Raw genomic sequence first — 15480 nt, 5'->3', positions numbered from 1 at the left:
AGATTGGAAAAAGTAAACTTACAAAAGTTCTTATTCAGCAGATGTAATGCTTGGTTTCAGTGCCAACCAAAAATCCATAATGTCGTTTGTTGTCAATTATCTCTGGATATTTGTCTGCATTTTCTGCTTCTATTTCTCTTTGAAAGCCCTAACAGGGAGGCAGCTTGATGTCTTAATTTGGTAATTTTTCAACTATCAAATTGCAAAACTAGCAACAGAGATGTGTATTTCTTAGAAATTATATATTTGATATTAAAATTATTATAATATATTAAGTGAATTAATCTCTTACCTTTTGGGGTACCAAATTGTGTAGCAGAAACAAGGATCTGACTTCTTTAAAAAGTCAAATTCATAAGAAAATATTGTACATGGTAAATGGCAGCATTGTGTGATGGTCAACTATGAATGACTTAGATCCTCTAAGCAATAGTGATCCAAGACAATTACAAAGGACTCATGATGGAAAATGTTATCCACATCCAGATAAAGAATTGATAGACTTCAAATGCAGATCAAAGCATACTATTTTCACTTTATTTTTTTGGGTTTTTTTTTTTCCTTTTGGTCTGCTTCTTATTTTACAACTTACATGGAAATATTTTACATAATTGCACAAATATAACATTTATCAAATTGCTTATCATTTTGGGAAGGGGAAGGGCAGGAGGGGAGGGAACTCAAAATCTTATAAAAACGAATGTTAAAATTGTCTTTAAACATAATAGGGAAAATATTTTTTTAAAAAGTCAGGTTCATAAACTTTCTAGGTGAGAATAGGCATCTTTTCTACCTTAAAAAAATTTTTAAAAAAATTTAGCTCTGAATTCTTTCCCTCCTACCCCTCTTCACCCTTGAAAATGCAAGAAATATGATATCAATTATGTATGTGAAATGACGCAAAAACATATCCATATTAGCCAAACTGGGGAAAAAAAGAAATATGGCGAGAAAAATTATACTTCATTTTGTCCTCAGACTCCATCAGTTCTTTCTCTGGAGATGGATATAATTTTTTACCATAAGTACATCCTCTTTGATCACAGTATTGATCAGAATAGTCAAACCATTCAGTTTATCATGCAATATTGTTATTGTGTAAACTATTCTGGTTCTGCTCACTTCACTTTGCATCAGTTCATGTTTTCCCAGATTTTTCTGAAAGGATTCTACATATTTCCTTTAGCACAATAGTATTCCATCACAATCATGTAACAATTTGTTCAGTCATTCCCTAATTGATGGGTGGGCATCCCTTCAACTTCTAATTCTTTAACACCACAAAAAGAGGTGGTATATATATATATTCAAATGCTGCTCTGTTTTTGAACATATAGATCCTTTCCCCTGTTGGGGTAGAGATTCTGATAGTGGTATTGCTTGGAAAAATGGTATATACAGTTTTATAGCTCTTTGGATAGTCTCAAATTGCTCTCTAGAATAGTTGGATCAGATCACTTACTCCACCAACAATGCATTAATGGCCCAATTTTTCCACAATCTCTATGGAACTTTTCATTTTCCTTTTCTTTCCCATTAATCAGATACCTGAGTTGTCAATATTGATTTTTTTTTTTTAGGTTTTTGCAAGGCAATCAGGGTTAAGTGGCTTGCCCAAGGCCACACAGCTAGGTAATTATTAAGTGTCTGAGACCGGATTTGAACCCAGGTATTCCGGACTCCATGGCCGGTGCTTTATCCACTACGCCACCTAGCTGCCCCTTTCAATATTGATTTAAAGCATTTTTCATGGCTATAACTTTTTTTTTCTAAAAACTACCCTTTGACCATATATTAATTAGGGAATGACATATAAATTTGATTCAGATTTCAGAAGCCTTTATCAGAGACAATTGATTTAAAATTTCCCGTTTCCTGTTTTCCTTCTAATCTTGGTTGAATTGGTTTTATTTTTGCAAGCCTTTTTGATTCAATGTAAGCTAAATCCATCTCACTTAAGAGGCCCTGCTTAAGTGGAGAATTAAATGAAGGAATCTGAAAAAAAATTACAATGTCCTTAATGTGATATTTTAGCGTAAGAGATAAATATGAAAAATTCAGAGAAACTCTGGAAGATTTGTATGAATGTTGAACCAAAAAAGGCAATTTACAAGACAATCTTAATTATGCAAAGGAAAACAACACTTAAAGACATCACAACTCTGATGTACGCCACGACTAATGGTAAGTATATTTCTTGTCTTTCAGAATGCAGATTGGTGGCTAATAGGTATGGAATGAGGCTAATATTTTCAGGAAGATCAATGTATTAGTGTTTTTTTGGATGGTACATATTATAAAGAATAGTTTTACGAGTACTTGTTGGAAATCACTAACAACTGCAAGTGATGTTTTAAAAAGCATCAAGACACTTAGAAAGGAAAACAAAAATAATGCCTTTATCTACCTTTCTCTTAAATGGCAATTCAGAAACCCCAGATCAAAAGAGGGCAAAGGACAAATGCTAAAATTTGGAGCTGGGTGTTGGCAAAGCTGTGGCACCAGACTGGGTGTCATCCTGGCCATCTTCCAGGCCTGGACATCTCACACTCTCCCTAACACTCCCCATTCAATCTGCTGCCTAGTCCTGCCAGTTGTCTCTGAAAGATCTGTGTAAATTCCCATCATCATTTTATACCTGAACTAGATTTTCTGGTGGGACTTCCTACCTCATGTCTCTCTGTACTAGAGTCCTTCTCAGCTATCAAGGTGTCTTCCTAAGGTGAAGTTCTAACCATGTCATCCCCCCATCATTAATCTCTAGGAAACAGCTGTTTGTTACCCCCAGAATCAAATATAAAATCCTTATATAGATTCAAAAATATTCCTCAGCCTAGTCCTTTTCTGTCTTTTTGATCTTTATACACCCCTCCACATATTCCGTGATCCAGTGATATTGGCCTCTTTGCTGTTCCTCAAACACTACACTACATCTCTTAACTTCATGCATTTTCACTGATTATCTCCCCATGCCTGGAATGTTCTCTCATATGACATCTTCTACAAACTGCCCCCCCCCATATTAGGGTCTTCCTTCTATTTTATCTCCAATTTATACTGTAGGCATCTCATTTGCATGTAGTCACATATTTGCATGTTGTCTCTCCCACTGTGATGGGGAGCTCCTTGAAGGTGGGGACTGTCTGTCTTTTGCCTTTCTTTGTATCTCAATGTTTGGCCCAAAGTTGGCTGGTTGATGACATAGGGTTGGATAGCTTGTTCCAGGAGAATTTACAACTTATTTGAGGAATAAAATAAGCAAAAATGATCTTAAATGAGGTATTTAATACCAGTAATAAGACCTAGGCAAGGGAATATAAATTGAACCAATCAAGTGAAAATATCTTATGGCAATCTTTAAGTGGTGAAGAAAAAATTATAAGGATTTGATAAAAATTTGTTAAAGTGAAAGCTATTTACAACTGAATGTTTTTTATCTTATCACTAGAATTTGTGTTTTTGTCCAATTCCAAATAATGTGAATGAATCTCCCAGAGTTTCTAACCCAGTTTTTCATGTCTGAAATAAGTCTAAATTATGAAGGTCCTTTCCTTATGAGGTGCCACTCATCACCTAACATCAACTACCTGAGCTGAGGCAGAAGGTTTGTGGTATAGAAATTTAAGATTTTTTTTTTAAAACTTTACTCACACTGAAGAAAAAATAGATCTTGACCTTAGATTTATTTTTTCCCCATCTGTGTTGTCAAAATAAAAAAAGATAAACATAATATAGGAAAATACCAATCAGAATATAAAAAGTCAAATTCAACATTTTTAAACAACCAATTCCTTTAATTAGAAAGCAACAAACATGCAAATAGCAGGTATAGAAATTTATTTGAACCAATATTTTCACTATAATGAAAATTATTTTTGAACATTGATCCAAGCTCCCTCGTCTGCAGGTTAGGGAAAATATTGCACTCTGTGTCTTCTAGCACCCCTCATAAGTGGCAAAAGGTTTTAAAAACATTTTGCTAATTTTTCTTGCACACTCTCCCAAATTCATGCACACAATCGTTCCAAATAAATGTTATGTTATAAAAAAAAACCCTTAATATTGTGCTAAAGCTCTGTAAGGAAAAATATAATAAATGTTGTATACAAATTTCAGAACATCTAAGTGCTTGCTGAGTAAAGCTGATTATTCTTCGTCTTCATTTTCATTCTCCTGACCGGAGCCTTCTGATCGGTCACCTTCTAAACGGTCTGCAATGATAAATATGGAATTAGACAGGGGAATGTATATCAAGCATTATAACTGTCAACAACTTGAAATAGCTTGCATTAAAAACTTATATAAAACTCAACTGATTGCTCTAAGAGAAGAAAAAGGAAGTTGCAATACTATTTCCTTAGAACATCACTGGCATAATGCAAATCTATCAGTTCCATAAGCTATTCGTGACCAAGCAATAAATGGGGAGTTGTAAAGAGTCACTGGTGACTGATACCCCCATTTTTCAGTAAAATTTCCCAGATTAAAGAGGAAAGGGATTTGAAAACTCAGAATAGAATGTATTAAGTACCAAGTGTTAATTACTTTCTCTCTCTCATATATATATATATATATACTAAAAAGCTTTGAATTTACTATAAAACAATCTTGCAATATTTGAAGCTTTCAGTTGCAAAGATTTTATAGAATTTACTTATAAAAAATCAGCATCAAAAGGAGAAAGAATAAATGATGATACCAATGATCTCATTAAACAAGTTCTTTGGGGAATGGCTTCAGTCAATCAACAAGCATTTATTAAGCACCAACTATATGCCAAACTATGGTTAGCTGTCATTAAGAAGCTTATGGAGACAGAACTTGTCATATAACGATACACAAAAATATATGCACGGTAATTTTGGGAAGGAGACACCAGCAACCATGGGGATCAGCCCCATCTATAATGAGCTGAGCTTCAAAGGAAATGAAGGATTCTTAAAAAGTAGAAGAAATATCCATATTCCAGATATGGATAATAGTTATGCCAAATCAAGGAGGCAAGAGCCATTTAGTTGAGTTCCAGAAACACTCTTTAGGCCAGTTTGACTGGAATATAAAATTTGTGGAGGTGAACAGCATGGAGGCAGTTTGGAAAGTAGATGATAAGACTGTGATGACAGCTTAAGGAGTTTCTATTTATTCACTGACACTTTTTGAGTAAGGAAATAAGAAAAAGTTTTGTGCCTTAGGAACATTATTTTGAACAGCTTTATGGGCAAAGAACAATATTCTAAATCTATGATTTGGAATTTCAGGCAAGTCACTTTCCCTTTTTTGAGCCTATGTCCTGATTGGTGAAAGAAGGCTGATCCTAACAAGACCAGGATAAGAGATAAATGTACAAAACAGGTGAAAAGTCATGGTTACTACTCCTATGTCCAAGAAATTAGGACTCCTGGATGTCAATCTTGGCCATTTATCCCCCTCCCCAATTCCCCTCAAACCTTTAATGTGTAGTCATGATATACTTGAACTTAAGTTTTTTCTGTCCTTCCATTTTCCCAAGTAAACTAATGCTGCCCCCCCATCACCAAAATAAGAAGAAATGATGAACTGAGGCAGCACGAAGGAAGCCGAACAAGGACCACCACTAAGACAGAAGACCTCAGGGCGAGGAGGGAGGCAATGAGCAATCTCATCCTCACTTTAAATAGAGAGGCTTCAGATGAATTCCAGAACAGAAGGAAGCACAGATTATCAGACATGGACAATGAGTCTGTTTGAACGTCCTTCTTTGTTGTTTTTTTTATTTATCTACATTGTTGTCTCTTCCAGTCTTACAGTGACTCCCCCCCTAATCCCATACACCAAATAGAATCCTCTTTTATAAAAGCCTGCAATTTGATGGGGAATATGCAAGTCTGATGCCCTGGGTTCTACTAAGTCTGGGCTCTGTCAATGCCCATAAAAATATGTAATCACAGTTCCCATTTCAAGAGAAATTTAAAACTTATAGTCTTTTTTCATTACTTCATAAGGGAGACAAGGTAATTTTTTTTTTTACAGATGAGTAAGAATTGACTTTTGGATTTTCCTTGTTTTTGTTTCTTTTCCAATAGCAAGGATAATATATAATTGGTTATAAACATACATGTGTGAAGGTAGTTTTTAGTTTTCTGAGATGACCTTTCAGGCAAGACTAGAATGTTTGTATTTTTAGTTTCTTAAGAACCTTATGCTATGTCAGACTCAGCAAAAAAGGAGTTGGTATGAAATACATTACCAAGATTCCCGAACATATTGTGAGAGATTTCTGACATCACAAAACAAGAGAATTTGAGATATAGAATGGACCTTGGAGAGCATCTAAGTCAAACCTTATGATGAAGAAACTGATGCCCAGAGATGAAATGGCTTGCTTTGTAGTCACCCAGAGAGGTTGAAGACCCAATGCCAATGCTTTTCCCACTACACCAAAGGGTTCTTTTAAGGGTTAGTTAAGAGGCATCATGAAGCAGGAGGAAGACTGCTGAGTGAGGAATCCTAAGACCTGGGTTTAAGTCCTATCTTGAACACTTTCTCTGTAACAATGGATAAGACACTTCATGTCTTGGACCTCACCTTCCTCATTCATAAAACAAGGAATGTGGGGGGGCCAGGGGGGTAAAACATGTAGTTAAGGAGCTTTACAGAAAATCTGAACTCTTATGACCATCCTCTGACTCTGTGTTCACACAAAATGGGGCTGCAGTTTGCAACTTCACTCCTTTAATGTAACAAGCTTGGCGCAGAGCTTGAGATTTTGGAAAATCCCAAGACAATCTCCTGAGTGATAAATGAAGATAAGAATCTTTCTGTTACATGAACGAGCATTTCATAAATGTTTCTGTTAAGGAGGAAAAAGAGAACTAGATTTTTTTTCTTCAAACCGAACCCTCATTATTCATCACTGCTTCCTAGTTTATTATGAAAGCCATTTATAATGTCACATGGAATGAAATGATAAAAAAAATATGTATGCCCCACTCTTCTGAGCTATCCAAACATCAACACAAATCTCTTCAAAAGCACTGGCAACTTACCAGCTGACAATTAGCAAGAAGAAAAAAAATCACATCTACCTTTAAATGGGAAATTCAATACCCTCATACTTTGGAAATTAAAGGAGGACCATGAAATTAGAACACTAAAAGCAATTGTGACAATGTGATGATTTATTCGTAAATCATTACATATACATATTATTTATTGAAATAAACATGATACCAGGCTCTGTGGACCAATCAAGTAGAAATCAATTCCCCAGGGAATATCCAGATATACTCTCTCCTGGGTTTTGGGGACTTATGGGAAAAAAAAAAGAGTGGGATGTTACATGTCTTTTAAGCAATTCCTAACAGCCAGTCCACAATTCCTAACATAAAAATTAGTGAACAAGTCCTACAGTCCTTTGTGTGATTCGGGTACCAAAATTATGCCCACTAAATATGGAAGTGGTGCTCCTCTATGGATGGCCCATATATCTTCTTCCTGCATTGTGGGGTGGTCCATCTGACTCTACACACTGTTCCTCAGAGCTCACTTTGAGAGGACATTTCAGTTATAAAATCACAGAATTTCAGAGCTGGAAGTGACCTTAGTGACTTTAGTCTAATCCATACAACATATATTTCTGTCATCTATTTTTCTGGAGGTTGGTATCTAGAGAAAGAGAGAATTGCTTCAGAGAACTTCTTTAACATTCTTCTCATGATTCTACGGTTGATATTTATCCAGTGTCTATGTAAGGAGAACTTAATATGCCAATATATGATTTTTTTTGGTTCAAACTACTGAACTATGTGTTGCTTGATTATTAAGTTGTCAAGGAAAAGAAAAACTATGTTCTAAACCTAAGGCTCTGGTCCTATGTGTATAAAAGTTTTTTTGGTGAATACAAAAGAATGGAAAACTAAGGGACATACATCAACTGGATGAACAAATTGTGGTATATAAATGTATAAATTACAATCAAAATATTATTGCTCTAAGAAATGAGGGGAAAGGGTGGCTAGGTGGCGTAGTGGATAAAGCACTGGCCTTGGAATCAGGAGTACCTGGGTTCAAATCCGGTCTCAGACAATAATTACCTAGCTGTGTGGCCTTGGGCAAGCCACTTAATCCCATTTGCCTTGCCAAAAAACCTAAAAAAAAAAAACACTAAAAAAAAAGAGGGGGAAAGACTAATGCAAAGAGCAAGACACCAGAGCTAGAATGACACTGTGATATCAATATTATAAAAATGAATCTTCTAAAACAAGATTAAGAGATCAACTATGATTCCAGAGGATTAAAACTTAAAAAAAAACTGCCTCCTACATGACAGAGAATGATGGATTCACAGAAAGAATTTTAAAAACCACATTTTTGGAAGAGATCAAAGTGGTAATATGTTTTATTTAAGTAGGTGGATATGATCAGTGAGAGGTAGGGGGAGAAGATCTGTATTTCTTTTTTCAGTGAGTAGAGGGAAGAGAAAGGAAGAAAGAAAAGGAAACTTTAACAAAAAAAAAAGTTTAAAAATGGATGGATTGAAAGACCACTAAGAAAACAGCTCCCTGTTACAGAGTCCAACTTTAGACCCTAAAATATTATGCCTGCAAATATTTCTTCTGTGATCTTCATATTCTTTAGTAACATTTTTATCAAGAAGGCATTACACTATTCATCTATTCATTCCAAACAAGAGAAAATGGGGTAGGGAGAAAAGATGTCACACTCTGTGAAGCTGTTTTGTTCATCAGTACAACAAACTTAACTCTAAACCATGAATCAATGATTTCAAACAATAATGAGGCTATTACCAATTCAACTTATCCAGTATCATGACAATACCCAATGTATAAAGTTTATTTTACAGAATTATTTGACTTAGAGCTTGTAAGAAGACCTAAGAGAACATCTAGTCCATAGGCTCATTTTACAGATGAGATCTCTAAGATAACACAAGAATAAGAAGCAGAACTTGGATTCAAAAATCAAGGTAGATTTCCTACACATTTTGTGTCCTTTCCACTATCAGGTCATCAATATAAAAAATGACCACAAAAATGTCATCTCAAATTGATTTGAAAATGACTGCAACATATTTTTGTATATAGCTATTGATGAATTTTTTTATTATGCATATTTCCTAAAAGGAATTTGTTTTCTTTTCTTTTCCCAATCAGGAAAATTTAAAAAAATTTTTAAAAAACCGAAGTGGAGAATGCTACAGATATAGAATGTCACCTGCAATTTTTTTTTTTAGGTTTTTGCAAGGTAATGGGGTTAAGTGGCTTGCCCAAGGTCACACAACTAGCTAATTATTAAGTGTCTGAGGCCGAATTTGAACTTGGGTACTCCTGATTCCAGGGCCAGTGCTCTATCCACTGCGCCACCTAGCCACCCCATAACATATATTTTTGGTTGCAAACCTCACAATTCATCACCTTGAATTTTTACAAGTAGGTTAAATAAAGGAGGTCTCTTGTTCTCCTCTGTGGCTTGGTATGCTGTAAATTCCTGTGGGTTCAGCAATGTTAATAAAGTTAGCTGGATCTGACCAAATGTGGTACATCATTGAAAGAGTTAAGACAATGTGCCTTAAATTTGAAAGGTTTGGTTCATTTGAAATAGTAGTTGGTAAAAGCTTTCAAATATACATTTTCTATCATTTTTAATAAATTTCAATGAAATTTCACTCATGAGTAGTTTTTATAGGGACAAAAAACTGAAGACTTGAATGTTATGGTTTTTTTTTTTGACTTTATGAAAGCTCCCTAAACCTGAAGAGAATAGGTGTGATCTCTTTTATGTCTTGAACAACATGGTCTAATAAAATGTTTCATGAAGGTGACAGTAAAGACAGGGAGATCTCCTCTGTGACTCTTACCAGCTCGGATATGATTCAAGGAGGCCAGCATTCGTAACATGAAAGAAGCTGGAACAGTAATAGTGTTTCTAGTCTCCTCCAGCATTAATTCATTCCGAGTTATAACCTGTAAGGCAAATGAAATGCTTAAGAGATCAGAATGACAGCCAAAATCTATTAAGAGAACTTTGAAAATTGTTAAAGAAATTGGAAAAATAAACCCATAATAATGATAATTCATACTGAAGCTCATTGCTTACAGAGAAAATGCCTGCAACTCCTAGATTATAATAAAATGATTTCTTCATGCCAAAGGGCTTAGTGGGGGGGAGAAGCTCCTTTAAGGACCACAGAAAGCCAAAAGCAAAATGAGATTCCTGGGGCTGCTCACAGCCTTCTAAAGGCTTACTTCTTGTGGCTTATTCCCCAGAGCATGTCCTAAGTGCTCTCTGGGTCCTGTTCCAGTGTTAAACTACAAGAGTTGGGTCCTAAAACTATCTTGAGCTGAGTGAGTCCTTCCATCTCTTCAACAGTGAAATGCCCCGTCATATGTATTCTGGCTAAAGAGGAACAGACCTCTGGCAATCCTCTTCAATCTCTTGCTGATCTGAGCAGGAGGATTTTTAATCCACAAGCCTCTTCGGGAAGCCTTGAGTACCAGAGGAGGCTTTTAAAAACCCAACCCAGAACAGAGGACAAGGAAGAGGGCAGAAAAAAGCAAAGAGGAGGAAAAGGGAGCTGACAAGAAAGACGAGGAAGGAGAGGTGAACTTGGTGAAGTACAGCACCTCAGTTCTAGCATTTTGTACAGGAAAGCATCACAAAGAAGAGATTATTTCATGAGAGAAGATTCTTCAAACGTTTTTCTTTCACTATGGTTCCTTTATTTTAAACAAAAACTTAGAATAAAAAAATACTAGAAAAATTAAATGCAAATAATTATAAAGGTTAACAGCTTATTTCCAAAGGCTTAAAAGATAAGACGATTTTTTAATGATTCTTTATTTCAGTAAATGACTACATACAATATATAGCAACATTACATTTATTAAAGAAGTCTGTTTTGATTTTATTGATCTTTATTATTATAGTTTTACCTGAATTCTTTTTTCATCTCAAAAGATGTCTATTTGCATTAAAATAATTAATTAACTAGCTTCATTTTACTAGTTAATAAATGTGCTACTCAGCCTATTCAAGAAAAAAGAAAAACTAATGGTCTTACTTCATCAGCCAGTTTTCGGTTGAAAATCTTGGATTCTTCCAGTGGTGACCAGATCTTTATATCATAATCTATACCAGAAGAGGCTAGAACTAGAAATAAATTTACATTTTAGTGTAAAACTTAGAAATTATGGATTTTAATGACATATTTGAAAATTATGTTAATACATTTTAATGACATGATTATCTTCTGATGTTTATAACGGAAATTATTAATTTCAAGATCATGTTTAAATTACCTTTTTAAAATTTTTTAAAAATTGTATTTATTTTTATCTCCTTCCATTTAATTTTATTTTCTTTCCTTCCAACCTCCTCTCCCCCAACTCCCATGCATCTATCACTCATTCTTAAAAACAGAAAGCATTTTACATAAAAGGCAAAAGATGGTCAACTGCTTTCTCATTCAAGTTCATGAAAATATGTGAAGGCAGAAGTAAGTCTTAAAGGTTCAATTTGGGTGAGTACTTAAAAGCTCCAACATTTGAAACCTGCTGGAGTCATTAAACCTAGTAATTAAATGAAATAAAACTAAGTTCTTCTGCCAGTTTCTCTGTATTTTTTGCTACAGATATTTGTTGTGTAAAATAAATTGGAGTTACCTCTAATGCAATGAGTTTTGTTAATGTTATCATTGTTAATATTTTATTATTATTATTTTCATTTAGGAATGTTTGGGACATGTATCTTATGAAACACTTCAAACTCATGAATTAGTCTTTCTGGCAGAGAACTATCTTACTTGGGTCGAATGGATGTGGCTGTAGGCAGTTCACGACATGATTATCAGCTTCCAAAAGCATCAAGTGCTCAGCAGTATGGCGATCCCAGATGAAGATGTGACCACAATCAGAGCCACTCATTACAAAATTAGTACCCCAGAAGTTGGCTTCTTTTATCTGTAGGTTTAAAAAAATATATCAATTATATATGCTGTCAAAAACAATAATATCAAGAACAAGGAGACTAACATTTAAGCTAATTTCCAAATTTAAAAAAAATGATTCAGAAAAAAAAACCAGTTTGAGATTTTGCCCTACCTATTTGAAACACTGGAGTTATCAGCAGTCGGAAGTCTGATGATAATCAGGGAGAGAAGTACGTAGGCTTCTTGGTTTTCAGCAGTATGGAAACAATTTATATAGATCTTTGCTAGATTTACAATTGGCTCACTTTAGCTAAGAATTGACCAGTAAGTGATGTGAAGAGGGTTTAGAACAACAGTTCCATTTTTATTTACCTTTAGATCATATCATTTTTTGAACTATTCAAACACAGAAGCATGGACTGCCATTTTTTTATATTTTTGTTTTATGGAACAACAGTAGACAAAAAGCAGCAAACATTAGCAGATGAGAATCTAGATGGTTCAGTGGACTGAGCCCTGGGCCTAGAAGTCAGTAAAACCAGAATTCAAATTTGTTGTCAGACACTTACTAGCTTTTTGACCCTGGGAAAATCACTGTTAACCTCTGTTTACTTTAATTCACTAGAGAAGGAAATGGCATATCACTCTAATGTCTTTGCCAAGAAATACCCATGAACAGTGCTGGCACTTTATATATGGTCCACAGGTTCATGAAGAGTCAGACACAACTGTATGACCAAACAACAATAATCATTATAGAAAGGAAGAGAAATAAAAAACCAAGGGAACAAAATAAATGAGATAAAAGAAATATAAAATATTGGAAAAGCTATCAACTTTCTTTTCTTTTTAATCAGCTCAGAGAAAACAACTATGAGCAAATTTCTGCATTCTATTCATAATTCAAAGGGTATTATTTACTTTTTCAAATTACAAAGGCTAAAATTAAAAAAATGTGAAAACATTTTCTTAGGGCAAAAAAAGACATTTTTGTGGGAGCCAGTATGTTGTACTAGAAAAAAAAGAAAAAACTTGAGGGTGAGATGAGTTCAGATTTTGTTGTATGACTTTAAGCAAGTCATTTGATCACCTTCCTGAACTTTAGATCCTTTACTGGTAAAATAAGGATCTGAATACCTTCATTACCTATATCCTAAGACTGCTATGAGTGAAGTATGTTGTGAATTTTAAAATGTTAAATAGAATTACAATTATTTAATGAAATATTTCACACCTATAGAATGCATGCTGAGGATCACAGAGATGTAGAGGTAGAAGGGACCCTGGAAGCCATCTGATTCAGCCTTCTCATTTTCAAATATGAGGAAGCCACAATTGGGGAGATGAAGGGATGTACTCAGAGCTTCACATGAAGAGCCATAACCACCCCAACTTAAGCGACAAAGCTCCCTTCTCCCTGACTCTGCTGCTCCCCTTTCCTGCCCCAGCCAGGGCAATCTTTACAGTTTAAATATAAAAAGGATGACAAACTTTTAACCCAAAACATGAGACTGCATGTCTCTTCAAAGAATCCAAGGAGCACTTGGTACCATTGTCCTGGAGTTGCGATGACCCTTATAAACCATCTTGACTAGGGGTCTCCGAATGTTCAGAGTGTCCAGCTCTTCCATCTCCTTCCTTTCTTTTCTCCGCCTGAAGAGTTCCTGAATTCGGGCAACGGCAGATCGTCTACATACATAAAAAACAAAACAAAACAGTGAATGAAGTTCATTGTACAATGGGGAAATAACATAAGATTACCAAACATGGATTTCATGGTATCACAATCATTCACCCCCAAACATAAGCAAAAAACAAACAAACAGACACAAGATAGACTACACCCAGACTAGTTGAGTTACTAAAACCAATTTTTTTAGTTAAAGGGATCATTTGCGAGATTTTTGGTATTGGTTGAAAAAAAAATCAGGGAAATAACATGCGACACACTGCCTTAAAAAAAGGTAGTTTTACAAAACCATAATTTAGATGCAGGCAAAATTCATGTGCAGTTTATGTGAAATGATACACACCCTAGACAGAGATGCTTCTACCTGTTCATGTTAGAAAATTAAAAGTATAAGACACCAAGGGTTATACAAGAGCTAAGGACTTGTGCCCTGGCTTTGCCATTTACCACCTGTGGGACTTTAATCATATGACAAACTCTCTGGTCCTTAGTCTTCTCAAATGAAGGGAGCGGGTTCCTTAAGTGAACTCCACAGCTCATTCCAACTCTAGAGCTATGACACCTCATAATACAAAAAGTAGAGAGACAACATTGACCCACACTAACTTTTTAGGTAATTCTGGATATTTTAATATTTTAAGCATGTTTCATGTAAAGAACTAGCGGATCATTTCATAAAAGAGGTGAATAAATTTTTAGTTGGAGTTAACTGTATAATTTACTTCGGGCAAGACATTTAATCTTCTTGGGCCTCAGTCTTGAAGCTATAAAACAAGGGGGCTGGAAGTCTCTTCTAGCTCTAATGAATAATCTCAATCCTAGACAAAAGATCCATGCTTTACAGGTTTATGAAGCTGAGAAAGACAACTAAAGGACTGAGCTCGGAAGAGAGATTCAATAGTATTCATCCTTAGTTTTAGCTTGATTCAGTAGGAGAGATGTCTCTGTAAACAAAGCTGTTTCAAAAGTCTGTTCAAAACTGTTTCTGTTCTACTGAGAAGATTCAGGCTTTTCTAAGGTCTGTTTTTTTTCCCCTTCCTATTTGTATCAAGCTTGACTCTTACTAGTTGTGTGACCTTGGGCAAGTCACTTAACCCTGATTACTCTCATCTAAAACTACCTCCCATCATCCTGATTCATATCTGGCTCTGGAGGAACAAGTGACTTAGCACAACCCCCCCCCCCCCATCTAATTCATGTGCATGTCATGATGTTACGTCTCTGATGTCAACAAACATTTGGTAAGTCGATGCTATTAGAAATATGTAAATATATACATTTAAAATTGCATGTAGTTAGTACTCAGTTGGAAAGCCAATGGGATGGAAACTGAGGAAATATGTCATGTATATACTTGCATATATGAAAATGTATGTATGTACATAGAGGTGTATATGTATCTATCTATCTATGTATATATTTAAAATATGATACATGGAGAGCCAAGGGAAAGGAACCAAGAGAGATGAATGTTAGAAAAGACTACCAAAAAGATTTCTTATGATTAGTATGCAACACTCATAGAAATTTTTTTTTTTTGTTAGAGAAACCAAAGAAAACAGTTTGGAGAAGATTTGAGGTCCAAAGAGCCTGAGGAGAGATCTAGGCTCCAAGCTAATATTTTAGGGGAATTTTGAAATGAAAAATAGAATTGAAGTATGTGTCTAAGATTAGAATTGTATAAATTAAAAGTTTGTAAAAGGTATTGATTTGTATCTGGTCAATTCTTTTCAGGCTTGCTTTCTAATATTAACTACTGCTTATTGTTCCCTACATTCAGCTATTTTGAGAGTTACATTTTTTGCATGAAATATGAAAAAAATTAACTTACAAAGTACGTATGTATGTATACAAGTATATATGT

The 15480-nt window shown here is 34.9% G+C and overlaps 1 protein-coding gene across 17 annotated transcripts in view; it reads right to left on the bottom strand.

The window, feature by feature from the left end:
* Window positions 1-509: 509 nt before the first annotated feature.
* The window catches only part of DCAF6 (DDB1 and CUL4 associated factor 6), a 167328-nt gene continuing 152357 nt past the window's right edge, over window positions 510-15480 (bottom strand). For all 17 annotated transcript variants that reach the window (XM_074221923.1, XM_074221927.1, XM_074221928.1 and 14 more), the window contains 5 exons: window positions 13477-13615; window positions 11801-11957; window positions 11060-11148; window positions 9857-9962; window positions 510-4211 (listed from right to left, as the gene is read on the bottom strand). In XM_074221923.1, the coding sequence (XP_074078024.1) occupies window positions 4147-4211; window positions 9857-9962; window positions 11060-11148; window positions 11801-11957; window positions 13477-13615 (556 nt within the window). In that variant the 3' untranslated portion in view covers window positions 510-4146. The remainder of the gene's footprint in view (window positions 4212-9856; window positions 9963-11059; window positions 11149-11800; window positions 11958-13476; window positions 13616-15480) is intronic.

Source organism: Macrotis lagotis, chromosome 2, assembly GCF_037893015.1.
Source record: "Macrotis lagotis isolate mMagLag1 chromosome 2, bilby.v1.9.chrom.fasta, whole genome shotgun sequence".
NCBI lineage: Eukaryota > Metazoa > Chordata > Mammalia > Peramelemorphia > Peramelidae > Macrotis > Macrotis lagotis.
Note: the sequence above shows the minus strand (reverse complement) of the source record. Positions and strands in the feature narration are given on the sequence as shown.